The sequence below is a fragment of the Heterodontus francisci genome, chromosome 49, assembly GCF_036365525.1.
Source record: "Heterodontus francisci isolate sHetFra1 chromosome 49, sHetFra1.hap1, whole genome shotgun sequence".
Taxonomy (NCBI): Eukaryota; Metazoa; Chordata; class Chondrichthyes; order Heterodontiformes; family Heterodontidae; genus Heterodontus; species Heterodontus francisci.
Window position 1 is genome coordinate 10822514 of NC_090419.1, and position 27441 is coordinate 10849954.

General features: G+C 57.4%; 1 protein-coding gene across 1 annotated transcript; it reads left to right on the top strand.

The window, feature by feature from the left end:
* The first annotated feature begins 3085 nt into the window (after positions 1–3085).
* LOC137358362 (retinol dehydrogenase 12-like) lies at positions 3086–27409 on the top strand. Its single transcript, XM_068024304.1, has 6 exons — positions 3086–3218; positions 8758–8898; positions 9599–9790; positions 16251–16412; positions 25327–25443; positions 27201–27409. The coding sequence occupies exons 1-6, from the start codon at positions 3086–3088 to the stop codon at positions 27407–27409; spliced, it is 954 nt and encodes a 317-aa protein (XP_067880405.1).
* Positions 27410–27441: the final 32 nt, after the last annotated feature.

The window sequence follows — 27441 nt, forward strand, 5'->3', positions numbered from 1 at the left end:
TCCGACAGTGCGGCACTCCCTCAGTACTGACCCTCCGATAGTGCGGCGTTCCCTCAGTACTGACCCTCCGACAGTGCAGCCCTCCCTCAGTACTGACCCTCCAACAGTGCAGCCCTCCCTCGGTACTGACCCTCCGAAAGTGCGGCGTTCCCTCAGTACTGACCCTCCGACAGTGCGGCGCACCCCCCGTACTGACCCTCCGACAGTGCGGCACTCCCTCAGTACTGACCCTCCGACAGTGCGGCGCTCCCTCAGTACTGACCCTCCGACAGTGCGGCGCTCCCTCAGTACTGACCCTCCGACAGTGCGGCATTCCCTCAGTACTGACCCTCCGACAGTGCGGCTCTCTCTCAGTACTGACCCTCCGACAGTGCGGCGCTCCCTCAGTACTGACCCTCTGACAGTGCGGCCCTCCCTCAGTACTGACCCTCCGACAGTGCGGCGCTCCCTCAGTACTGACCCTCCGACAGTGCGGCGCTCCCTCAGTACTGACCCTCCGACAATGCGGCGCTCCCTCAGTACTGACCCTCCGACAGTGCGGCACTCCCTCAGTACTGACCCTCCGACAGTGCGGCGCTCCCTCAGTACTGACCCTCCGACAGTGCGGCACTCCCTCAGTACTGACCCTCTGACAGTGCGGCGCTCCCTCAGTACTGACCCTCCGACAGTGCGGCACTCCCTCAGTACTGACCCTCCGACAGTGCGGCACTCTCTCAGTACTGACCCTCCGACAGTGCGGCGCTCCCTCAGTACTGACCCTCCGACAATGCAGCCCTCCCTCAGTACTGACCCTCCGACAGTGCGGCGCTCCCTCAGTACTGACCCTCCGACAGTGCGGCACTCCTTCAGTACTGACCCTCCGAAAGTGCGGCGCTCCCTCGGTACTGACCCTCGTACAGCGCAGCGCACCCTCAATACTGACCCTCCGACAGTGCGGCACTCCCTCAGTACTGACCCTCCGACAGTGCGGCGCTCCCTCAGTACTGACCCTCCGACAGTGCGGCGCTCCCTCAGTACTGACCCTCCGACAGTGCGGCGCTCCCTCAGTACTGACCCTCCGACAGTGCGGCGCTCCCTCAGTACTGACCCTCTGACAGTGCGGCGCTCCCTCAGTACTGACCCTCCGACAGTGCGGCGCTCCCTCAGTACTGACCCTCCGACAGTGCGGCGCTCCCTCAGTACTGACCCTCCGACAATGCAGCCCTCCCTCAGTACTGACCCTCCGACAGTGCGGCACTCCCTCAGTACTGACCCTCCGACAGTGCGGCACTCCTTCAGTACTGACCCTCCGAAAGTGCGGCGCTCCCTCGGTACTGACCCTCGTACAGCGCAGCGCACCCTCAATACTGACCCTCCGACAGTGCGGCACTCCCTCAGTACTGACCCTCCGACAGTGCGGCGCTCCCTCAGTACTGACCCTCCGACAGTGCGGCGCTCCCTCAGTACTGACCCTCCGACAGTGCGGCGCTCCCTCAGTACTGACCCTCCGACAGTGCGGCGCTCCCTCAGTACTGACCCTCTGACAGTGCGGCGCTCCCTCAGTACTGACCCTCCGACAGTGCGGCGCTCCCTCAGTACTGACCCTCCGACAGTGCGGCGCTCCCTCAGTACTGACCCTCCGACAGTGCGGCGCTCCCTCAGTACTGACCCTCCCACAGTGCGGCGCTCCCTCAGTACTGACCCTCCGACAGTGCGGCGCTCCCTCAGTACTGACCCTCCGACAGTGCGGCACTCCCTCAGTACTGACCCTCCAACAGTGCGGCTCTCCCTCAGCACTGACCCTCCGACAGTGCGGCACTCCCTCAGTACTGACCCTCCAACAGTGCGGCTCTCCCTCAGTACTGACACCGGGGGGAAGTGTTGGTCCTGGTTTATGGGGCTCCAGTCTCTGGATTGGGGGAACCCCCGACCTTCTGCCTCTGAGGTCCGAGTGCGACCCACTGGGACACGTTGGCAGAAGCCTATCTGGAGCTTGACCAGACTCCGGGGCACTGTAAGGAGGAAAAGGAAAGTCAAACGAGGCTTGCTGGGTCTTCGAGGGCCTCCTCAGCCATGAGTCAAACTGAGCATTGGAGGACGTGTACAGTGTTGGTCTCCGTACCTGAGCAAGGATGTACCTGCCCGAGAGAGAGCACAACGGAGCTTCACTGGACAGATTCCCGGGGATTGTCCTATGGGGAGAGATTGAGTAGAACGGGCCGATATTCCCTGGAGTTTAGATGAGAGGTGATCACATTGAAAGGTATAACATTCTGAGAGGGGTTTGACAGGGTAGATACTGAGAGGCTGTTTCCCCCCCACTCCCCCACTTCCCGGCTGGAGAGTCTCGAACACGGGGGTCACAGTCTCAGGATAAAATTCTGGGAGGGGTTTGACAGGGTAGATACTGAGAGGCTGTTTCCCCCCCACTCCCCGGCTGAAGAGTCTCGATCACGGGGGTCACAGTGTCAGGATAAGGGGTTGGTCATTTTGGACTGAGATGGGGAGAAATTTCTCCACTCGGAGGGTTGTGAATCTTTGGAATTCTCTCCCCCCAGAGAGCTGTGGATGCTCCCTCGTTGAGTATATTCCAGACTGAGATTGATGGATATTCAGGCACTTGGGGAATCGAGGGATGGGGCGGGAATGTGGGATTGGAGATAGAAGATCAGCCGTGATCGTATTGGACGTTGAGGGGGGGGGGGGGGGGGAAGCAGGATCGAGGGGCCGCATGGCCCCACTCCAGCTCCTGTTCCTGATGCTCTAGCGCGACCTCCGCTGGGGTCAATTGACCCAAAGGCCGGGGAACCTGATCCAATTGGCCGGAGGGGGGTCGTGATGTCACCATTGCTGATTGGTCGCCGGGTGTGATGTCACAAAGCGTCCCCCCCCCGCCCCCTCCACCCTGTGCAACCATCGCCGCGGCGACCGTTGCTACGCGGGAAAGCTCTCGGACCCCGCTCAGAAACTTTGATTGAGCCACCACGGTGCGTTTCGCAGCCCCCTCGGTCTGTGCAACGCGAGCTTGAGGTCGCGTTTCCTTCTTTTATTTATTTTTCCCCTTTCCCGTCCCCTCGTCCTATGTGAGGAGCACAGCTCAAGGGAGATGAAGAGGACGCTGGTAATTACCTCCACCGAGGCGGCCTTTGCCACTGCCACTGTCTCGTACGAATGCTTCAAATCGGCGCTGCAGTTCCTCTCGAAGCACATGTACGTAATCGCAGGAGTGGCCGTCGCAGGTGAGAGGGAGAGGGAGAGAGAGAGAGAGAGAGAAAGGGAGAGAGAGGGAGAGGGAGAGAGAGGGGGAGAGAGAGAGGGGGAATGGGAGAGGGAGAGGGAGAATGAGAGAGGGAGGGAGAGGGAGAGAGAGAGAGAGAGGGAAAGGGAGAGAGAGGGAGAGGGAAAGGGAGAGAGATGAGAGGGAGAGAGAGGGGGAGAGAGAGAGGGGGAATGGGAGAGGGAGGGAGAGGGAGAGAGAGAGAGAGAGAGAGAGGGTGAATGAAAGAGGGAGAGGGCGAGAGAGAGAGAGAGGGAAAGGGAGAGAGAGGGAGAGGGAGAGAGAGGGGGAGAGAGAGAGGGGGAATGGGAGAGGGAGAATGAGAGAGGGAGAGAATGAGAGAGAGAGGGAGAGGGAGAGAGAGGGGGAGAGAGAGAGAGAGGGGGAGAGAGAGAGGGGGAATGAGAGAGGGAGAGGGAGAATGAGAGAGGGAGAGGGAGAGAGAGAGAGAGAATGAGAGAGGGAGGGAGAGGGAGAGAGAGAGAGAGAGGGTGAATGAAAGAGGGAGAGGGAGAGAGAGAGAGAGAGAGAGAGGGTGAATGAAAGAGGGAGAGGGAGAATGAGAGAGGGAGAGAATGAGAGAGGGAGGGAGAGGGAGAGAGAGGGAGAGAGAGAGGGGGGGAATGAGAGAGAGGGAGAGGGAGAGAGAGAGAGGGGGAATGAGAGAGGGAGAGGGAGAATGAGAGAGGGAGAGAATGAGAGAGAGGGAGAGGGAGAATGAGAGGGAGAGGGAGAGGGAGAATGAGAGAGAGAATGAGAGAATGGTCTATGAACTGGTTAAACAACTGGTGTAACAATTGTTAAACTATTGTTAAACTGGTCCCTAATATCTGCTGATATGGCTCAGGGTGAAATTCTGTCTGATTTACACTCCTGTGAAGAACCGCAGGGATGTGTTACTCAGTTAAAGATGCTATAGAGATGTATGTTGTTGTCGTGATAGAGAGAGAGTGCAGGAGAGTGAGAGAATGACAGAGCGAGAAAGAGGCAGAAGAGAGAGGGCAAAAAGAAGAGAAAATGAGCAACAATGAGAGGGAGCAAGAGAGGAAGAGAGTGGGAGAGAGAGGGGTTGCGAGAGAGTGCACATTTCTTTAAGATCAGGAGGTTAACTGTTACAGGAGAGAGGGACTGGAGGTGATTCTGAGTGTTGTGTTGAGGAATTAATATCGGCCCCGGGACACTGGGGAGAACTCACCCCGCCCGCACCTCACCCCACTCTTCTCCCACTCCAGGCCGTGGGACCTTTTACATCCACCCGAGAGGGCAGACGGGGGTCTCGGGTTTAACGTCACATCCTGAAAGACGGCCCCTCCGACAGTGCGGCACTCCCTCAGTACTGACCCTCCGACAGTGCAGCACTCCCTCAGTACTGACCCTCCGTCGGTGACCGCTCCCTCAGTACTGACCCTCCGACAGTGAGCGCTCCCTCAGTACTGACCCTCCGACAGTGCGGCGCTCCCTCAGTACTGACCCTCCGACAGTGCGGGGCTCCCTCAGTACTGACCCTCTGACAGTGCGGCAATCCCTCAGTACTGACCCTCTGACAGTGCGGCACTCCCTCAGTACTGACCCTCCGACAATGCGGCGCTCCCTCAGTACTGACCCTCCGACAGTGCTGCGCTCCCTCAGTACTGACCCTCCGACAGTGCAGCACTCCCTCAATACTGACCCTCTGTCAGTGACCGCTCCCTCAGTACTGACCCTCCGACAGTGCAGCACTCCCTCAATACTGACCCTCTGTCAGTGACCGCTCCCTCAGTACTAACCGTCCAACAGTGAGCGCTCCCTCAGTACTGACCCTCCGACAGTGAGCGCTCCCTCAGTACTGACCCTCCGACAGTGCTGCGCTCCCTCAGTACTGACCCTCCGACAGTGCAGCACTCCCTCAATACTGACCCTCTGTCAGTGACCGCTCCCTCAGTACTAACCGTCCGACAGTGAGCGCTCCCTCAGTACTGACCCTCCGACAGTGAGCGCTCCCTCAGTACTGACCCTCCGACAGTGCGGCGCTCCCTCAGTACTGACCCTCCGACAGTGCGGGGCTCCCTCAGTACTGACCCTCCGACAGTGCGGCAATCCCTCAGTACTGACCCTCTGACAGTGCGGCACTCCCTCAGTACTGACCCTCCGACAATGCGGCGCTCCCTCAGAACTGACCCTCCGACAGTGTGGCGCTCCCTCAGTACTGACCCTCCGACAATGCGGCGCTCCCTCAGTACTGACCCTCCGACAATGCGGCACTCCCTCAGTACTGACCCTCTGACAGTGCGGCAATCCCTCAGTACTGACCCTCTGACAGTGCGGCACTCCCTCAGTACTGACCCTCCGACAATGCGGCGCTCCCTCAGAACTGACCCTCCGACAGTGCGGCGCTCCCTCAGTACTGACCCTCCGACAATGCGGCACTCCCTCAGTACTGACCCTCCGACAGTGCGGCGCTCCCTCAGTACTGACCCTCCGACAATGCGGCACTCCCTCAGTACTGACCCTCCGACAGTGCGGCGCTCCCCCAGTACTGACCCTCCGACAATGCGGCACTCCCTCAGTACTGACCCTCCGACAGTGCGGCACTCCCTCAGTACTGACCCTCTGACAATGCGGCGCTCCCTCAGTACTGACCCTCCGACAATGCGGCACTCCCTCAGAACTGACCCTCCGACAGTGCGGCGGTCCCTCAGTACTGACCCTCTGACAATGCGGCGCTCCCTCAGTACTGACCCTCCGACAATGCGGCACTCCCTCAGTACTGACCCTCCGACAGTGCGGCACTCCCTCAGTACTGACCCTCTGACAATGCGGCGCTCCCTCAGTACTGACCCTCCGACAATGCGGCACTCCCTCAGAACTGACCCTCCGACAATGCGGCACTCCCTCAGTACTGACCCTCCGACAATGCGGCACTCCCTCAGTACTGACCCTCCGACAATGCGGCACTCCCTCAGTACTGACCCTCCGACAGTGCGGCACTCCCTCAGTACTGACCCTCCGACAATGCGGCACTCCCTCAGTACTGACCCTCCGACAGTGCGGCGCTCCCTCAGTACTGACCCTCCGACAGTGCGGCGCTCCCTCAGTACTGACCCTCCGACAGTGCGGCGCTCCCTCAGTACTGACCCTCCGACAATGCGGCACTCCCTCAGTACTGACCCTCCGACAGTGCGGCACTCCCTCAGTACTGACCCTCCGACAATGCGGCGCTCCCTCAGTACTGACCCTCCGACAGTGCGGCACTCCCTCAGAACTGACCCTCTGACAGTGCAGCGCTCCCTCAGTACTGACCCTCCGACAGTGCAGCACTCCCTCAATACTGACCCTCTGTCAGTGACCGCTCCCTCAGTACTAACCGTCCGACAGTGAGCGCTCCCTCAGTACTGACCCTCCGACAGTGAGCGCTCCCTCAGTACTGACCCTCCGACAGTGCGGCGCTCCCTCAGTACTGACCCTCCGACAGTGCGGGGCTCCCTCAGTACTGACCCTCCGACAGTGCGGCAATCCCTCAGTACTGACCCTCTGACAGTGCGGCACTCCCTCAGTACTGACCCTCCGACAATGCGGCGCTCCCTCAGAACTGACCCTCCGACAGTGTGGCGCTCCCTCAGTACTGACCCTCCGACAATGCGGCGCTCCCTCAGTACTGACCCTCCGACAATGCGGCACTCCCTCAGTACTGACCCTCTGACAGTGCGGCAATCCCTCAGTACTGACCCTCTGACAGTGCGGCACTCCCTCAGTACTGACCCTCCGACAATGCGGCGCTCCCTCAGAACTGACCCTCCGACAGTGCGGCGCTCCCTCAGTACTGACCCTCCGACAATGCGGCACTCCCTCAGTACTGACCCTCCGACAGTGCGGCGCTCCCTCAGTACTGACCCTCCGACAATGCGGCACTCCCTCAGTACTGACCCTCCGACAGTGCGGCGCTCCCCCAGTACTGACCCTCCGACAATGCGGCACTCCCTCAGTACTGACCCTCCGACAGTGCGGCACTCCCTCAGTACTGACCCTCTGACAATGCGGCGCTCCCTCAGTACTGACCCTCCGACAATGCGGCACTCCCTCAGAACTGACCCTCCGACAGTGCGGCGGTCCCTCAGTACTGACCCTCTGACAATGCGGCGCTCCCTCAGTACTGACCCTCCGACAATGCGGCACTCCCTCAGTACTGACCCTCCGACAGTGCGGCACTCCCTCAGTACTGACCCTCTGACAATGCGGCGCTCCCTCAGTACTGACCCTCCGACAATGCGGCACTCCCTCAGAACTGACCCTCCGACAATGCGGCACTCCCTCAGTACTGACCCTCCGACAATGCGGCACTCCCTCAGTACTGACCCTCCGACAATGCGGCACTCCCTCAGTACTGACCCTCCGACAGTGCGGCACTCCCTCAGTACTGACCCTCCGACAATGCGGCACTCCCTCAGTACTGACCCTCCGACAGTGCGGCGCTCCCTCAGTACTGACCCTCCGACAGTGCGGCGCTCCCTCAGTACTGACCCTCCGACAGTGCGGCGCTCCCTCAGTACTGACCCTCCGACAATGCGGCACTCCCTCAGTACTGACCCTCCGACAGTGCGGCACTCCCTCAGTACTGACCCTCCGACAATGCGGCGCTCCCTCAGTACTGACCCTCCGACAGTGCGGCACTCCCTCAGAACTGACCCTCTGACAGTGCAGCGCTCCCTCAGTACTGACCCTCCGACAGTGCGGCACTCCCTCAGAACTGACCCTCTGACAGTGCAGCGCTCCCTCAGTACTGACCCTCCGACAGTGCGGCACTCCCTCAGAACTGACCCTCTGACAATGCGGCGCTCCCTCAGTACTGACCCTCCGACAGTGCGGCACTCCCTCAGAACTGACCCTCTGACAGTGCAGCGCTCCCTCAGTACTGACCCTCCGACAGTGCGGCACTCCCTCAGAACTGACCCTCTGACAGTGCAGCGCTCCCTCAGTACTGACCCTCCGACAGTGCGGCGCTTTCTCAGTACTGACCCTCCGACAATGCGGCGCTCCCTCAGTACTGACCCTCCGACAGTGCGGCACTCCCTCAGTACTGACCCTCTGACAGTGCGGCTCTCCCTCAGTACTGACCCTCCGACAGTGCGGCACTCCCTCAGAACTGACCCTCTGACAGTACGGCACTCCCTCAGTAATGACCCTCCGTCGGTGCGGCGCTCCCTCAGTACTGACCCTCCTACAGTGCGGCGCTCCCTCAGTACTGACCCTCCGACAGTGCTGCGCTCCCTCAGTACTGACCCTCCGACAGTGCGGCGCTCCCTCAGTACTGACCCTCCGACAGTACGGCACTCCCTCAGTACTGACCCTCTGACAGTACGGCACTCCCTCAGTACTGGCACTGGGGGAGTGTCAGGCCTGTATTATGGGGCTTGAACTCATGATCTAATAGAAATCTCTTGCCTGCTGTGGAGTCGCTCACCTCCTCGATGAGAGGTCCTTGTCGCTCTGACCCCCATCGTGACAACTCCTGTTTTGTCTCCAAGGGGCAAGTATCCTGATTTTGCGGAATTGGCTGGCTGGAGGCGTCTGTAAATGCCTCAAGAGGTTGGACGGGAAAACGGTCATCATCACTGGAGCCAACAGCGGGATCGGCAGAGAGACTGTGCGGGATATGGCGCAAAGAGGTGAGGGCGCTGTCAACACCCACCCACCCCCTGGGGGGATGGTACATCCCACTCACTGCCTAACCCCCCCCCCCCACTCCCATTGGGAATGGGAGATTCCACTCACTGGCTATCCCACCCCCACCCCTATTAGGAAATGGTACATCCCACTCACTGGCTAACCCCACCGCCCTCCAGAGAATGGAACATCCCACTTACTGCCTAACCCCCCCACCTCCATTGGGGAATGGTAGATTCCACTCACTGGTTGCACCCCCCCTCACCCACCCCTATTAGGGAATGGTACATCCCAGTCACTGGCTAACCCCCCCCCCCCAACACCCCCACCCACCTCCAGCGAATAGTACATCCCACTCACTGCCTCACCCCCCACCTCCATTGGGGAATGGCAGATTCCACTCACCGGTTACACCCCCTCGCCCACCCCTATTGGGGAATGGTACATCCCACTCACTGGCTAACCCGCCCCCCGCACCGAGTGGAGTCATCGAGTCAAAACAGCACAGAAAGAGGCCATTTGACCCATCTTTGCCAAGAGAAATGGTTTGGCCCACTCATTGGCAAGGTATATACCCCCGAAACTGCCCCCCCCCCAGAGACAGGCAGTGTGCCCGACTCACCCATCCCCTTCTCAGACACCTACCCTCCACTGACGGACTGCCCCTTCCCTTTACCCCTCCCCTGCTTGTGCCCCCTCCAGGTGCCCGGGTGATCATGGCGTGCAGGGACCTGCAGAAGAGTGAGCTGGTGGCGGAGCAGCTCAGGGAATCCATTTGCAACGACAACATCGTGGTCTACAGACTGGATCTGGCCTCCCTTGACTCTATCCACTGCTTCGCCAAGGAGATCATGGAGAACGAGGTGCGCGTAGACATACTCATCAACAACGCAGGTGGGGGCAGCAGGCCTGAGGGAGGGGGCGATGGGGGAAGCATTTTGGGGTAAAGGTTTTGGTGTGGAGTGGGGGTAAGGCAGGTAAGGGTTTGAATTGGGGGTAAGGGTTTGGGTTTGGGGGTAAGGGTTTGAATTGGGGGTAAGGGTTTGGGTTTGGGGGTAAGGGTTTGAATTGGGGGTAAGGGTTTGGGTTTGGGGGTAAGGGTTGGAATTGGGGGTAAGGCTTTGGTTTTGGGGTAAGGGTTTGAATTGGGGGTAAGGGTTTGGGTTTCGGGGTAAGGGTTGGAATTGGGGGTTAGTATTAGAATTAGAATATTACAGCGCAGTACAGGCCCTTCGGCCCTCGATGTTGTGCCGACCTGTGAAACCATCTGACCTACACTATTCCATTTTCATCCATATGTCTATCCAATGACCACTTAAATGCCCTTAAAGTTGGCGAGTCTACTACTGTTGCAGGCAGGGCGTTCCACGCCCCTACTACTCTCTGAGTAAAGAAACTACCTCTGACATCTGTCCTATATCTATCACCCCTCAACTTAAAGCTATGGCCCCTCGTGTTTGCCATCACCATCCGAGGAAAAAGACTCTCACTATCTACCCTGTCTAACCCTCTGATTATCTTATATGTCTCTATTAAGTCACCTCTCCTCCTCCTTCTCTCCAACGAAAACAACCTCAAGTCCCTCAGCCTTTCCTCGTAAGACCTTCCCTCCATACCAGGCAACATCCTAGTAAATCTCCTCTGCACCCTTTCCATAGCTTCCACATCCTTCCTATAATGCGGTGACCAGAACTGCACGCAATACTCCAGGTGCGGTCTCACCAGAGTTTTGTACAGCTGCAGCATGACCTCGTGGCTCCGAAACTCGATCCCCCAACTAATAAAAGCTAACACACCATATGCCTTCTTAACAGCCCTATTAACCTGGGTAGCAACCTTCAGGGATTTATTTACCTGGACACCAAGATCTCTCTGCTCATCTACACTACCAAGAATCTTCCCATTAGCCCAATACTCTGCATTCCTGTTACTCCTTCCAAAGTGAATCACCTCACACTTTTCCGCATTAAACTCCATTTGCCATCTCTCAGCCCAGCTCTGCAGCCTATCTATGTCCCTCTGTACCCTACAACATCCTTCGGCACTATCCACAACTCCACCGACCTTCGTGTCATCCGCAAATTTACTAACCCACCCTTCTACACCCTCTTCCAGGTCATTTATAAAAATGACAAACAGCAGTGGCCCCAAAACAGATCCTTGCGGTACACCACTAGTAACTAAACTCCAGGATGAACATTTGCCATCAACCACCACCCTCTGTCTTCTTTCAGCTAGCCAATTTCTGATCCAAAGCTCTAAATCACCTTCAACCCCATACTTCCATATTTTCTGCAATAGCCTACCGTGGGGAACCTTATCAAACGCCTTACTGAAATCCATATACACCACATCCACTGCTTTACCCTCATCCACCTGTTTGGTCACCTTCTCGAAAAACTCAATAAGGTTTGTGAGGCACGACCTACCCTTCACAAAACCGTGCTGACTATCGCAAATGAACTTATTCTTTTCAAGATGATTATAAATCCTGTCTCTTATAACCTTTTCCAACATTTTACCCACAACCGAAGTAAGGCTCACAGGTCTATAATTACCAGGGCTGTCTCTACTCCCCTTCTTGAACAAGGGGACAACATTTGCTATCCTCCAGTCTTCCGGCACTATTCCTGTCGACAATGACGACATAAAGATCAAGGACAAAGGCTCTGCAATCTCCTCCCTGGCTTCCCAGAGAATCCTAGGATAAATCCCATCTGGCCCAGGGGACTTATCTATTTTCACACTTTCCAAAATTGCTAACACCTCCTCCTTGTGAACCTCAATCCCATCTAGCCTAGTAGTCTGTATCTCAGTATTCTCCTCGACAACATTTTCTTTCTCTACTGTAAATACTGACGCAAAATATTCATTTAACACTTCCCCTATCTCCTCTGATTCCACACACAACTTCCCACTACTATCCTTGATTGGCCCTAATCTAACTCTAGTCATTCTTTTATTCCTGATATACCTATAGAAAGCCTTAGGGTTTTCCCTGATCCTATCCGCCAATGACTTCTCATGTCCTCTCCTTGCTCTTCTTAGCTCTCCCTTTACATCCTTCCTGGCTAGCTTGTAACTCTCAAGCGCCCTAACTGAGCCTTCACGTCTCATCCTAACATAAGCCTTCTTCTTCCTCTTGACAAGCGCTTCAACTTCTTTAGTAAACCACGGCTCCCTTGCTCGACAACTTCCTCCCTGCCTGACAGGTACATACTTATCAAGGACACGCAGTAGCTGCTCCTTGAATAAGCTCCACATTTCGTTTGTTCCCATCCCCTGCAGTTTCCTTCCCCATCCTACGCATCCTAAATCTTGCCTAATCGCATCATAATTTCCTTTCCCCCAGTTATAATTCTTGCCCTGCGGTATATACCTGTCCCTGCCCATCGCTAAGGTAAACCTAACCGAATTGTGATCACTATCACCAAAGTGCTCACCTGCATCTAAATCTAACACCTGGCCGGGGTCATTACTCAGTACCAAATCCAATGTGGCATCGCCCCTGGTTGGCCTGTCCACATACTGTGTCAGAAAACCCTCCTGCACACACTGGACAAAAACAGACCCATCTAAAGTACTCGAACTATAGTATTTCCAGCCAATATTTGGAAAGTTAAAGTCCCCCATAACAACTACCCTGTTACTCTCGCCCCTGTCGAGATTCATCTTCGCTACCCTTTCCTCTACATCTCTGGAACTATTCGGAGGTCTATAGAAGACTCCCAACATCTGACTCATCTCAGCACAGCTCCGCATCCTGTCAATGTCCCGTTGCAACCTGCAACAGCCCTCCACACTATCCACAGCTCCAGCAACCTTTGTGTCATCGGCAAACTTGCTAACCCAGCCTTCCACTTCCTCATCCAAGTCATTTATAAAAATCACAAAGAGCAGAGGTCCCAGAACAGATCCTTGTGGAACACCACCGGTCACCGAGCTCCAGGCTGAATACTTTCCATCTACCACCACCCTCTGTCTTCTAAGGGCCAGTCAATTCTGTATCCAGACAGCCAAATTTCCCTGTATCTCATGCCTCCTTACTTTCTGAATGAGCCTGCCATGGGGAACCTTATCAAACGCCTTGCTAAAATCCATATACACCACATCCACTGCTCTTCCTTCATCAATGTGTTTTGTCACATCTTCAAAGAATTCAATAAGGCTTGTGAGGCATGACATGCCCCTCACAAAGTGTTTGGTTTTGGGTGTTTGGTTTTGGGGGTAAGGGATTGGTTTTGGGGGTAAGGGTTTGGTTTGGGGGTTAGGGCTTGAAATTGGGGGGAAGGGTTGGTTTGGGGTAAAGGTTGGAATTGGGGTAAGTGTTTAGTTTTGGGGTAAGGGTTGGAATTGGGGGTAAGCTTTGGTCTTGCGGGTAAAGGTTGGAATTGGGGGTAAGGGTTTAGTTTTGGGGGTAAGGGTTGGAATTGGGGTAAGGGTTTAGTTTTGGGGTAAGGGTTTGGTTTGGGGCAAGGGTTGGAATTGGGGGTAAGCATAGGTCTTGGGGTTAAGAGTTTGATTTTAGGGGAAAAGTTTGGTTTGGGATAAGGGCTTGAAATTGGGGGTTGGTTTTGTGGGTAAGGGTTGGAATTGGGGGTAAGCATTGGTTTTGTGGGGTAAGGTTGGAATTGGGGGTAAGGGTTTGATTTTGAGGGTTAAGGTTGGAATTGGGGGTAAGGGTTTGGTTTGGGGGATAAGGGTTTGGTTTTGAGGGTTAAGGTTGGAATTGGGGTAAGGGTTTGGTTTTGGGGCAAGGGTTGGAATTGGGGGTAAGTGTTGGTTTTGGGGTTACGAGTTTGATTTTAGGGGTAAAAGTTTGGTTTGGGATAAGGGCTTGAAATTGGGGGTTAGGGTTTGATTTTGGGGGCATGGATTTTTTTGGGGAGCAGGGTTTGAATTTGGGGGTAAAGGCTTGATTTTGGGGGCAAGGGTTTGGTTTTGGGGTAGGGGTTGGAATTGGGGGTAAGGGTTTGGTTTTGAGTGTTAAGGTTGGAATTGGGAGTAAGCTTTGGTTTTGGGGTTAAGAGTTTGATTTTAGGGGAAGAGTTTGGTTTGGGATAAGGGCTTGAAATTGGGGGTAAGGGTTGGTTTTAGGGTAAGGGCTTGATTTTGGGGGTAAGGATTTATTTTGGGGGCAAGGGTTTGATTTTAGGGGGTAAGGGTGTGGTTTTGGGGCTAAGGGTGTGGTTTTGGGGGTAAGGGAGTGTTTTGGGGTAAGGGAGTGTTTTGGGGGTAAGGGTGTGGTTTTTGGGGGGTAACGGTGTGTTTTGGGGGTAATGGTGTGTTTTGGGGTAATGGTGTGTTTTGGGGGGTAAGGGTGTGTTTTTGGGGGTAAGGGTGTGGTTTTGGGGGTAAAGGTGTGGTTTTGGGGTAAGGGTGTGTTTTTGGGGGTAAGGGTGTGTTTTTGGTGTAAAGGTGTGTTTTTGGTGTAAAGGTGTGCTTTTGGGGTACGGGTGTGGTTTTGGGGGTAAGGGTGTGGTTTTGGAGTACGGGTGTGGTTTTGAGGTAAAGGTGTGTTTTGGGGGTAAAGGTGTGTTTTGGGGGTAAGGGTGTGTTTTTGGGGGTAAGGGTGTGTTTTGGGGGTAAAGGTGTGGTTTTGGGGGTAAAGGTGTGGTTTTGGGGGTCAGGGTGTGGTTTTGGGGTAAAGGTGTAGTTTTGGGGTAAGGGTGTGTTTTGGGGGGTAAATGTGTGTTTTTGGGGTAAGGGTGTGGTTTTGGGGGTAAAGGTGTGTTTTTGGGGGTAAAGGTGTGGTTTTGGGGTCAGGGTGTGGTTTTGGGGGCAAGGGTGTGGTTTTGGGGGTAAAGGTGTGTTTTGGGGGTAAAGGTGTGTTTTTGGGGTCAGGGTGTGGTTTTGGGGGTAAGGGTGTGGTTTTGGGGGTAAAGGTGTGTTTTGGGGGTAAAGGTGTTGTTTTGGGGTAAGGCTGTGGTTTTGGGGTAAAGGTGTGTTTTGGGGGTAAAGGTGTTGTTTTGGGGTAAGGTTGTGGTTTTGGGGTAAAGGTGTGTTTTGGAGGTAAAGGTGTTGTTTTGGGGTAAGGCTGTGGTTTGGGGGTAAAGGTGTGGTTTTGGGGGTAAAGGTGTGTTTTTGGGGTCAGGGTGTGGTTTTGGGGTAAGGTTGTGGTTTTGGGGTAAAGGTGTGTTTTTGGGGTAAAGGTGTTGTTTTAGGGTAAGGCTGTGGTTTTGGGGTAAAGGTGTGGTTTTGGGGGTAAAGGTGTGTTTTTGGGGTCAGGGTGTGGTTTTGGGGTAAGGTAGTGGTTTTGGGGTAAAGGTGTGTTTTTGGGGTAAAGGTGTTGTTTTAGGGTAAGGCTGTGGTTTTGGGGTAAAGGTGTGGTTTTGGGGATAAAGGTGTGTTTTTGGGGTAAAGGTGTGTTTTTGGGATAAGGTTGTGGTTTTGGGGGGTACAGGAGTGGTTTTGGGGGTAAAGGTGTGTTTTGGGGGATAAAGGTGTGTTTTTGGGGTAAGGCTGTGGTTTTGGGGTAAGGCTGTGGTTTTGGGGGGTATGGGAGTGGTTTTGGGGGTAAAGGTGTGTTTTTAGGGGAAGGCTGTGGTTTTGGGGGGTACGGGAGTGGTTTTGGGGGTAAAGGTGTGTTTATGGGGTACGGCTGTGATTTTGGAGGTAAAGGTGTGTTTTTGGAGGGTAAAGGTGTGTTTTTGGGGTAAGGCTGTGGTTTTGGGGGGTAAGGGAGTGGTTTTGGGGGATAGGGATGTGGGTATCTCAATGTAGTTCGGATGTAAGGCAGGGGAAGACCTTCCCCCACCACCTCAACGAGGCAACATGGCAAGACTGTTAGTTCAGCCGGTGCTCTTCGACCGAGTGTTGCATCGCGGGTAACAGCAGTTGCCCAGATCTTGCCCGCCTGAGGGAATCCGTGGGGCCGCGATCTGAAACAAGCGAGAAAGGCGTTGACCATAATCCACCTGCCTTCCCCTCACCACCCTCCCCCCTCCTCACCCCCACCCCCCCCTCCGCCCCCAACAACCCCCACTGTGGGGCGGCAGGAGGAACAGAGACAGCTACCTCGAGTGTGGCGACCTCAACCGGGCCTGGTGTCATCTGTGAGCCCCTTGCCCCCTTCCCGAGCGCCGTCACCTCAACAAAAACAGTTGTCCGTGTCCTTACCGCCCTGCTGTCTGTGGGATCTTGCTGTGCGCAGGTCGGCTGCTGAGCTTCCTACATAACAACAGTGACCACACTTCAGAATAGAAACCCCTCCAGGGGGTGTGAGGCGCCTTCGGGGGGTCCGGAGGTGAAAACCTCTGGTCAACGCCTTGGTTTCTCTGCCTCTCGCGGGTTACATCTTCTCTCCTTTCACCTCTTCCCCGCTCCCCCTCTCTCTCCTTTTATCGTCCTGCAGGGGCTCCCATCGGACCGAGAGAGGTGACCGAGGACGGTTTCGAGTTGCAAATAGGCGTCAACCACTTTGGCCACTTCCTGCTGACCATCCTCCTCCTGGACCTCCTCAAGGGCAGTGCGCCCAGTCGAATCATTAATGTGTCAAGCCGGGCTCACAGAATCGGTCAGTCTAGTATCGGCCCACGCTGCGTTCCCCGGGGCGGAGCGGGGAGGAGCGGGGTGAAGGGGCGTTGGCATTGCCATGAGAGACCGTCTGGTCATCAAGGGGCCAGGTCAAACCAGGTTGCCTTGGCCAATAAGGAGCAGCCAATCTGGACTGACCCCTGGAACCAGGGCTGTTCAGGAATGCAGCTCTCTGGGAGAGACTCGGGACTGAGGGAAAGCGAGGGACCTGCGCCCCATAATCCAGGCCTCACACTCACCCAGTGGCAGTAGCGAGGGAGTGCCATACTGTCGGAGGGTCAGTACTGAAGGAGCGCCGCACTGTCGGAGGGTCAGTACTGAGGGAGCGCCGCAATGTCGGAGGGTCGGTACCGAGGGAGCGTAGCACTGTCGGAGGGTCAGTACTGAGGGAGCGCCGCACTGTCGGAGGGTCAGTACTGAGGGAGCGCCGCACTGTCGGAGGGTCAGTACCGAGGGAGCGCCGCAATGTCGGAGGGTCGGTACCGAGGGAGCGCCGCACTGTCGGAGGGTCAGTACCGAGGGAGCGTAGCACTGTCGGAGGGTCAGTACTGAGGGAGCGCCGCACTGTCGGAGGGTCAGTACCGAGGGAGCGCCGCACTGTCGGAGGGTCAGTACTGAGGGAACGCCGCACTGTCGGAGGGTCAGTACTGAGGGAGCGCCGCACTGTCGGAGGGTCAGTACTGAGGGAGCGCCGCACTGTCGGAGGGTCAGTACCGAGGGAGCGCCGCACTGTCGGAGGGTCAGTACCGAGGGAGCGCCGCAATGTCGGAGGGTCGGTACCGAGGGAGCGCCGCACTGTCGGAGGGTCAGTACCGAGGGAGCGTAGCACTGTCGGAGGGTCAGTACTGAGGGAGCGCCGCACTGTCGGAGGGTCAGTACCGAGGGAGCGCCGCACTGTCGGAGGGTCAGTACTGAGGGAGCGCAGCACTGTCGGAGGGTCAGTACTGAGGGAGGGCCACACTGTCGGAGGGTCAGTACTGAGGGAGCGCAGCACTGTCGGAGGGTCAGTACTGAGGGAGTGCTGCACTGTCGGAGGGTCAGTACTGAGGGAGCGCCGCACTGTCGGAGGGTCAGTACTGAGGGAGCGCCGCACTGTCGGAGGGTCAGTACTGAGGGAGCGCAGCACTGTCGGAGGGTCTGTACTGAGGGAGCGCCGTACTGTCGGAGGGTCAGTACTGAGGGAGCGCCGCACTGTCGGAGGGTCAGTACTGAGGGAGCGCAGCACTGTCAGAGGGTCAGGACTGAGGGAGCGCCGCACTGTCGGAGGGTCAGTACTGAGGGAGCGCCGCAATGTCGGAGGGTCAGGACTGAGGGAGCACCGCGCTGTCGAAGGGTCAGTACTCAGGGAGCGCCGCACTGTCGGAGGGTCAGTACTGAGGGAGCACCGCACTTTCGGAGGTTCAGTGCCGAGGGAGTGCCGTACTGTCGGAGGGTCAGAACTGAGGGAGAGCCGCACTGTCGGAGGGTCAGTACTGAGGGAGAGCCGCACTGTCGGAGGGTCAGTACCGAGGGAGTGCCGTACTGTCGGAGGGTCAGTACTGAGGGAGTGCCGTACTGTCGGAGGGTCAGTACTGAGGGAGAGCCGCACTGTCGGAGGGTCAGTACTGAGAGAGCGCCGCACTGTCGGAGGGTCAGTACTGAGGGAGCACCGCACTTTCGGAGGTTCAGTACCGAGGGAGTGCCGTACTGTCGGAGGGTCAGTACTGAGGGAGAGCCGCACTGTCGGAGGGTCAGTACTGAGGGAGTGCCACACTGTCGGAGGGTCAGTACTGAGGGAGTGCCGTACTGTCGGAGGGTCAGTACTGAGGGAGAGCCGCACTGTCGGAGGGGCAGTACCGAGGGAGTGCCGTACTGTCGGAGGGTCAGTATTGAGGGAGTGCCGTACTGTCGGAGGGTCAGTACTGAGGGAGAGCCGCACTGTCGGAGGGTCAGTACTGAGGGAGTGCCGCACTGTCGGAGGGTCAGTACTAAGGGAGTGCCGTACTGTCGGAGGGTCAGTACTGAGGGAGAGCCGCACTGTCGGAGGGTCAGTACCGAGGGAGTGCCGTACTGTCGGAGGGTCAGTACTGAGGGAGTGCCGTACTGTCGGAGGGTCAGTACTGAGAGAGCGCCGCACTGTCGGAGGGTCAGTACTGAGGGAGAGCCGCACTGTCGGAGGGTCAGTACTGAGGGAGAGCCGCACTGTCGGAGGGTCAGTACTGAGAGAGCGCCGCACTGTCGGAGGGTCAGTACTGAGGGAGCACCGCATTTTCGGAGGTTCAGTACCGAGGGAGTGCCGTACTGTCGGAGGGTCAGTACTGAGGGTGAGCCGCACTGTCGGAGGGTCAGTACTGAGGGAGTGCCGCACTGTCGGAGGGTCAGTACTGAGGGAGTGCCGTACTGTCGGAGGGTCAGTACTGAGAGAGCGCCGCACTGTCGGAGGGTCAGTACTGAGGGAGAGCCGCACTGTCGGAGGGTCAGTACTGAGGGAGAGCCGCACTGTCGGAGGGTCAGTACTGAGAGAGCGCCGCACTGTCAGAGGGTCAGTACTGAGGGAGAGCCGCACTGTCGGAGGGTCAGTACTGAGGGAGAGCCGCACTGTCGGAGGGTCAGTACTGAGGGAGCACCGCACTTTCGGAGGTTCTGTACCGAGGGAGTGCCGTACTGTCAGAGGGTCAGTACTGAGGGAGTGCCGCACTGTCGGAGGGTCAGTACTGAGGGTGAGCCGCACTGTCGGAGGGTCAGTACTGAGGGAGTGCCGCACTGTCGGAGGGTCAGTACTGAGGGAGTGCCGTACTGTCGGAGGGTCAGTACTGAGAGAGCGCCGCACTGTCGGAGGGTCAGTACTGAGGGAGAGCCGCACTGTCGGAGGGTCAGTACTGAGGGAGAGCCGCACTGTCGGAGGGTCAGTACTGAGAGAGCGCCGCACTGTCAGAGGGTCAGTACTGAGGGAGAGCCGCACTGTCAGAGGGTCAGTACTGAGGGAGTGCCGCACTGTCGGAGGGTCAGTACTGAGGGTGAGCCGCACTGTCGGAGGGTCAGTACTGAGGGAGTGCCGCACTGTCGGAGGGTCAGTACTGAGGGAGTGCCGTACTGTCGGAGGGTCAGTACTGAGAGAGCGCCGCACTGTCGGAGGGTCAGTACTGAGGGAGAGCCGCACTGTCGGAGGGTCAGTACTGAGGGAGAGCCGCACTGTCGGAGGGTCAGTACTGAGAGAGCGCCGCACTGTCAGAGGGTCAGTACTGAGGGAGAGCCGCACTGTCGGAGGGTCAGTACTGAGGGAGAGCCGCACTGTCGGAGGGTCAGTACTGAGGGAGCACCGCACTTTCGGAGGTTCTGTACCGAGGGAGTGCCGTACTGTCGGAGGGTCAGTACTGAGGGAGAGCCGCACTGTCAGAGGGTCAGTACTGAGGGAGTGCCGCACTGTCGGAGGGTCAGTACTGAGGGAGCGCCGCACTGTCGGAGGGTCAGTACTGAGGGAGCACCGCACTTTAGGAGGTTCAGTGCCGAGGGAGTGCCGTACTGTCGGAGGGTCAGAACTGAGGGAGAGCCGCACTGTCGGAGGGTCAGTACTGAGGGAGAGCCGCACTGTCGGAGGGTCAGTACCGAGGGAGTGCCGTACTGTCGGAGGGTCAGTACTGAGGGAGTGCCGTACTGTCGGAGGGTCAGTACTGAGGGAGAGCCGCACTGTCGGAGGGTCAGTACTGAGAGAGCGCCGCACTTTCGGAGGTTCAGTACCGAGGGAGTGCCGTACTGTCGGAGGGTCAGTACTGAGGGAGAGCCGCACTGTCGGAGGGTCAGTACTGAGGGAGTGCCACACTGTCGGAGGGTCAGTACTGAGGGAGTGCCGTACTGTCGGAGGGTCAGTACTGAGGGAGAGCCGCACTGTCGGAGGGGCAGTACCGAGGGAGTGCCGTACTGTCGGAGGGTCAGTATTGAGGGAGTGCCGTACTGTCGGAGGGTCAGTACTGAGGGAGAGCCGCACTGTCAGAGGGTCAGTACTGAGGGAGTGCCGCACTGTCGGAGGGTCAGTACTAAGGGAGTGCCGTACTGTCGGAGGGTCAGTACTGAGGGAGAGCCGCACTGTCGGTGGGTCAGTACCGAGGGAGTGCCGTACTGTCGGAGGGTCAGTACTGAGGGAGTGCCGTACTGTCGGAGGGTCAGTACTGAGAGAGCGCCGCACTGTCGGAGGGTCAGTACTGAGGGAGAGCCACACTGTCGGAGGGTCAGTACTGAGGGAGAGCCGCACTGTCGGAGGGTCAGTACTGAGAGAGCGCCGCACTGTCGGAGGGTCAGTACTGAGGGAGCGCCGCAATGTCGGAGGGTCAGTACTGAGGGAGCACCGCGCTGTCGAAGGGTCAGTACTCAGGGAGCGCCGCACTGTCGGAGGGTCAGTACTGAGGGAGCGCCGCACTGTCGGAGGGTCAGTACTGAGGGAGTGCCGCAATGTCAGAGGGTCAGTACTGAGGGAGCACCGCGCTGTCGAAGGGTCAGTACTCAGGGAGCGCCGCACTGTCGGAGGGTCAGTACTGAGGGAGTGCCGCACTGTCGGAGGGTCAGTACTGAGGGAGCACCGCACTTTCGGAGGTTCAGTGCCGAGGGAGTGCCGTACTGTCGGAGGGTCAGAACTGAGGGAGAGCCGCACTGGCGGAGGGTCAGTACTGAGGGAGAGCCGCACTGTCGGAGGGTCAGTACCGAGGGAGTGCCGTACTGTCGGAGGGTCAGTACTGAGGGAGTGCCGTACTGTCGGAGGGTCAGTACTGAGGGAGAGCCGCACTGTCGGAGGGTCAGTACTGAGAGAGCGCCGCACTGTCGGAGGGTCAGTACTGAGGGAGCACCGCACTTTCGGAGGTTCAGTACCGAGGGAGTGCCGTACTGTCGGAGGGTCAGTACTGAGGGAGAGCCGCACTGTCGGAGGGTCAGTACTGAGGGAGTGCCACACTGTCGGAGGGTCAGTACTGAGGGAGTGCCGTACTGTCGGAGGGTCAGTACTGAGGGAGAGCCGCACTGTCGGAGGGGCAGTACCGAGGGAGTGCCGTACTGTCGGAGGGTCAGTATTGAGGGAGTGCCGTACTGTCGGAGGGTCAGTACTGAGGGAGAGCCGCACTGTCGGAGGGTCAGTACTGAGGGAGTGCCGCACTGTCGGAGGGTCAGTACGAAGGGAGTGCCGTACTGTCGGAGGGTCAGTACTGAGGGAGAGCCGCACTGTCGGAGGGTCAGTACCGAGGGAGTGCCGTACTGTCGGAGGGTCAGTACTGAGGGAGTGCCGTACTGTCGGAGGGTCAGTACTGAGAGAGCGCCGCACTGTCGGAGGGTCAGTACTGAGGGAGAGCCGCACTGTCGGAGAGTCAGTACTGAGGGAGAGCCGCACTGTCGGAGGGTCAGTACTGAGAGAGCGCCGCACTGTCGGAGGGTCAGTACTGAGGGAGCACCGCATTTTCGGAGGTTCAGTACCGAGGGAGTGCCGTACTGTCGGAGGGTCAGTACTGAGGGAGAGCCGCACTTTCGGAGGGTCAGTACTGAGGGAGTGCCGCACTGTCGGAGGGTCAGTACTGAGGGAGTGCCGTACTGTCGGAGGGTCAGTACTGAGAGAGCGCCGCACTGTCGGAGGGTCAGTACTGAGGGAGAGCCGCACTGTCGGAGGGTCAGTACTGAGGGAGAGCCGCACTGTCGGAGGGTCAGTACTGAGAGAGCGCCGCACTGTCAGAGGGTCAGTACTGAGGGAGAGCCGCACTGTCGGAGGGTCAGTACTGAGGGAGAGCCGCACTGTCGGAGGGTCAGTACTGAGGGAGCACCGCACTTTCGGAGGTTCTGTACCGAGGGAGTGCCGTACTGTCGGAGGGTCAGTACTGAGGGAGAGCCGCACTGTCAGAGGGTCAGTACTGAGGGAGTGCCGCACTGTCGGAGGGTCAGTACTGAGGGAGCGCCGCACTGTCGGAGGGTCAGTACTGAGGGAGCACCGCACTTTCGGAGGTTCAGTGCCGAGGGAGTGCCGTACTGTCGGAGGGTCAGAACTGAGGGAGAGCCGCACTGTCGGAGGGTCAGTACTGAGGGAGAGCCGCACTGTCGGAGGGTCAGTACCGAGTGAGTGCCGTACTGTCGGAGGGTCAGTACTGAGGGAGTGCCGTACTGTCGGAGGGTCAGTACTGAGGGAGAGCCGCACTGTCGGAGGGTCAGTACTGAGAGAGCGCCGCACTGTCGGAGGGTCAGTACTGAGGGAGCACCGCACTTTCGGAGGTTCAGTACCGAGGGAGTGCCGTACTGTCGGAGGGTCAGTACTGAGGGAGAGCCGCACTGTCGGAGGGTCAGTACTGAGGGAGTGCCACACTGTCGGAGGGTCAGTACTGAGGGAGTGCCGTACTGTCGGAGGGTCAGTACTGAGGGAGAGCCGCACTGTCGGAGGGGCAGTACCGAGGGAGTGCCGTACTGTCGGAGGGTCAGTATTGAGGGAGTGCCGTACTGTCGGAGGGTCAGTACTGAGGGAGAGCCGCACTGTCGGAGGGTCAGTACTGAGGGAGTGCCGCACTGTCGGAGGGTCAGTACTAAGGGAGTGCCGTACTGTCGGAGGGTCAGTACTGAGGGAGAGCCGCACTGTCGGAGGGTCAGTACCGAGGGAGTGCCGTACTGTCGGAGGGTCAGTACTGAGGGAGTGCCGTACTGTCGGAGGGTCAGTACTGAGAGAGCGCCGCACTGTCGGAGGGTCAGTACTGAGGGAGAGCCGCACTGTCGGAGGGTCAGTACTGAGGGAGAGCCGCACTGTCGGAGGGTCAGTACTGAGAGAGCGCCGCACTGTCGGAGGGTCAGTACTGAGGGAGCACCGCACTTTCGGAGGTTCAGTACCGAGGGAGTGCCGTACTGTCGGAGGGTCAGTACTGAGGGAGAGCCGCACTGTCGGAGGGTCAGTACTGAGGGAGTGCCGCACTGTCGGAGGGTCAGTACTGAGGGAGTGCCGTACTGTCGGAGGGTCAGAACTGAGGGAGAGCCGCACTGTCGGAGGGTCAGTACTGAGGGAGAGCCGCACTGTCGGAGGGTCAGTACCGAGGGAGTGCCGTACTGTCGGAGGGTCAGTACTGAGGGAGTGCCGTACTGTCGGAGGGTCAGTACTGAGGGAGAGCCGCACTGTCGGAGGGTCAGTACTGAGAGAGCGCCGCACTGTCGGAGGGTCAGTACTGAGGGAGCACCGCACTTTCGGAGGTTCAGTACCGAGGGAGTGCCGTACTGTCGGAGGGTCAGTACTGAGGGAGAGCCGCACTGTCGGAGGGTCAGTACTGAGGGAGTGCCGCACTGTCGGAGGGTCAGTACTGAGGGAGTGCCGTACTGTCGAGGGTCAGTACTGAGGGAGAGCCGCACTGTCGGAGGGGCAGTTCCGAGGGAGTGCCGTACTGTCGGAGGGTCAGTACTGAGGGAGAGCCGCACTGTCGGAGGGTCAGTACTGAGGGAGAGCCGCACTGTCGGAGGGTCAGTACTGAGGGAGAGCCGCACTGTCGGAGGGTCAGTACTGAGGGAGAGCCGCACTGTCGGAGGGTCAGTACTGAGAGAGCGCCGCACTGTCGGAGGGTCAGTACTGAGGGAGCACCGCACTTTCGGAGGTTCAGTACTGAGGGAGTGTCGTACTGTCGGAGGGTCAGTACTGAGGGAGAGCCGCACTGTCGGAGGGTCAGTACTGAGGGAGTGCCGCACTGTCGGAGGGTCAGTACTGAGGGAGTGCCGCACTGTCGGAGGGTCAGTACTGAGGGAGAGCCGCACTGTCGGAGGGTCAGTACCGAGGGACTGCCACACTGTCGGAGGGTCAGTACTGAGGGAGAGCCGCACTGTCGGAGGGTCAGTAATGAGGGAGATCGGCTCTGTTGGAGGGTCAGTACCGAGGGACTGCCACACTGTCGGAGGGTCAGTACTGAGGGAGTGCCGCACTGTTGGAGGGTCAGTACTGAGGGAGAGCCGCACTGTCGGAGGGTCAGTACTGAGGGAGCGCCGCACTGTCGGAGGGTCAGTACTGAGGGAGTGCCGCACTGTCGGAGGGTCAGTACTGAGGGAGTGCCGCACTGTCGGAGGGTCAGTACTGAGGGAGTGCCGCACTGTCGGAGGGTCAATACTGAGGGAGCGCCGCTCTGTCGGAGGATCAGTACTGAGGGAGAGCCGCACTTTCGGAGGTTCAGTACCGAGGGAGTGTCGTACTGTCGGAGGGTCAGTACTGAGGTAGAGCCGCACTTTCGGAGGTTCAGTACCGAGGGAGTACCGTACTGTCGGAGGGTCAGTACTGAGGGAGAGCCGCACTGTCGGAGGGTCAGTACTGAGGGAGTGCCGCACTGTCGGAGGGTCAGTATTGAGGGAGCGCCGCACTGTCGGAGGGTCAGTACTGAGGGAGTGCCGCACTGTCGGAGGGTCAGTACTGAGGGAGTGCCGCACTGTCGGAGGGTCAGTACTGAGGGAGTGCCGCACTGTTGGAGGGGCTGTCTTTAGGATGAGGCTCCCATCTGCCCTCTCAGGTGGATGGAAAAGATCCCACGGTCACTCTTGGACGAAGAGCTGGGGGGCTTGGGTGTCGGTTGGGGTGGAGGGGGGTGGGGGGGGGAGTTCTGCCCAGTGTCCTGGGGCCGAAAGTTATCCCTCAACCAACATCATTAATGCGGGTGATCTGGGTCATTATCACATTGCTGTTTGTGGGATCTTGCTGTGCATAAATTGACTGCACCATCTGTACATTAAAACAGAGACCACACTTCAGAAAAAAACTCCTCCATTGACTGTGAGGTGCCTGAGGTGGGGAAAGGAGCTGGAGAGAGACGCGAATTCCCCCTTCCCTCCCTCCATCCCCTCCTTCCATCCCCTCCACACTCCTCAATGCCTCCCTCCCTCTGACCCCGACTTCCAACCTCCTCTAACACAGCCGCTTTTTGCCTCCCTGATCTCCACAGGTAAAATCCGTTTCAATGACATCAACATGAAGGAATGCTACGATCCGCTCGTCGCTTACTGTCAAAGCAAGTTAGCAAACATCCTCTTCACTCGAGAACTTGCTCGTCGAATGCAAGGTACCAGGGACAGTGTAGAGGGAGCTTTACTCTGTATCTAACCCCCGTACTGTACCTGTCCTGGGAGTGTTTGATGGGGGACAGTGTAGAGGGAGCTTTACTCTGTATCTAACCCCCGTACTGTACCTGTCCTGGGAGTGTTTGATGGGGGACAGTGTAGAGGGAGCTTTACTCTGTATCTAACCCCTGTACTGTACCTGTCCTGGGAGTGTTTGATGGGGACAGTGTCGAGGGAGTTTTACTCTGTATCTAACCCCCGTACTGTACCTGTCCTGGGAGTGTTTGATGAGGACAGTGTAGAGGGAGCTTTACTCTTTATCTAACCCCGGGCTGTACCTGTCCTGGGAGTGTTTGATGGGGACAGTGTAGAGGGAGCTTTACTCTGTATCTAACCCCCGTACTGTACCTGTCCTGGGGAGTGTTTGATGGGGACAGTGTAGAGGGAGTTTTACTCTTTATCTAACCCCGGGCTGTACCTGTCCTGGGAGTGTTTGATGGGGACAGTGTAGAGGGAGCTTTACTCTGTATCTAACCCCCGTACTGTACCTGTCCTGGGGAGTGTTTGATGGGGACAGTGTAGAGGGAGTTTTACTCTGTATCTAACCCCGTACTGTACCTGTCCTGGGAGTGTTTGATGGGGGACAGTGTAGAGGGAGTTTTACTCTGTATCTAACCCCCGTACTGTACCTGTCCTGGGAGTGTTTGATGGGGACAGTGTAGAGGGAGTTTTACTCTGTATCTAACCCCCCTACTGTACCTGTCCTGGGAGTGTTTGATGGGGACAGTGTAGAGGGAGTTTTACTCTGTATCTAACCCCCGTACTGTACCTGTCCTGGGGAGTGTTTGATGGGGACAGTGTAGAGGGAGTTTTACTCTGTATCTAACCCCCCTACTGTACCTGTCCTGGGAGTGTTTGATGGGGACAGTGTAGAGGGAGTTTTACTCTGTATCTAACCCCCGTACTGTACCTGTCCTGGGGAGTGTTTGATGGGGACAGTGTAGAGGGAGCTTTACTCTGTATCTAACCCCCCTACTGTACCTGTTCTGGGAGTGTTTGATGGGGACAGTGTAGAGGGAGTTTTACTCTGTATCTAACCCCCGTACTGTACCTGTCCTGGGAGTGTTTGATGAGGACAGTGTAGAGGGAGCTTTACTCTGTATCTAACCCCCCTACTGTACCTGTTCTGGGAGTGTTTGATGAGGACAGTGTAGAGGGAGCTTTACTCTGTATCTAACCCCCGTACTGTACCTGTCCTGGGAGTGTTTGATGAGGACAGTGTAGAGGGAGCTTTACTCTGTATCTAACCCCCCTACTGTACCTGTTCTGGGAGTGTTTGATGAGGACAGTGTAGAGGGAGCTTTACTCTGTATCTAACCCCCCTACTGTACCTGTTCTGGGAGTGTTTGATGAGGACAGTGTAGAGGGAGCTTTACTCTGTATCTAACCCCCCTACTGTACCTGTTCTGGGAGTGTTTGATGGGGGACAGTGTAGAGGGAGTTTTACTCTGTATCTAACCCCCGTACTGTACCTGTCCTGGGGAGTGTTTGATGGGGACAGTGTAGAGGGAGTTTTACTCTGTATCTAACCCCCCGTACTGTACCTGTTCTGGGAGTGTTTGATGGGGGACAGTGTAGAGGGAGTTTTACTCTGTATCTAACCCCCGTACTGTACCTGTGTAGTATTATTTGGAGAGTTGTGAATGTGTCGTTGTGTTATCAGTCAGTTAAACAGTCTCTCTGTTCCATGTGCCTCCAGGAACAGGTGTGACAGTTAATGCTGTGCACCCAGGTATTCTCTGGACAGCTATGACCCGCACGATGATGTGTAACCAGCCACTGTGGGTGCGTTTGCTTGTCGCTCCATTCTACATCTGCCTGAAGACCCCCAAGCAAGGGGCTCAGACCACCATTCACTGTGCCGTGGACCCAGAGCTGGAGACTGTCAGTGGGCAGTACTTCAGGTAAGGAAATCCTGTACTAAACGCTCTCCCCAACAG

What these genes read in the sequence shown, in the direction of transcription:
- LOC137358362 (XM_068024304.1), top strand. Translation starts at nt 3,086, where the DNA reads ATGAAGAGGACGCTGGTAATTACCTCCACCGAGGCGGCCTTTGCCACT. An exon ending in GCGGGATATGGCGCAAAGAG is followed by an intron (nt 8,899 to 9,598) that starts GTGAGGGCGCTG and finishes TGCCCCCTCCAG; the next exon opens with GTGCCCGGGTGATCATGGCG. An exon ending in CATACTCATCAACAACGCAG is followed by an intron (nt 9,791 to 16,250) that starts GTGGGGGCAGCA and finishes ATCGTCCTGCAG; the next exon opens with GGGCTCCCATCGGACCGAGA.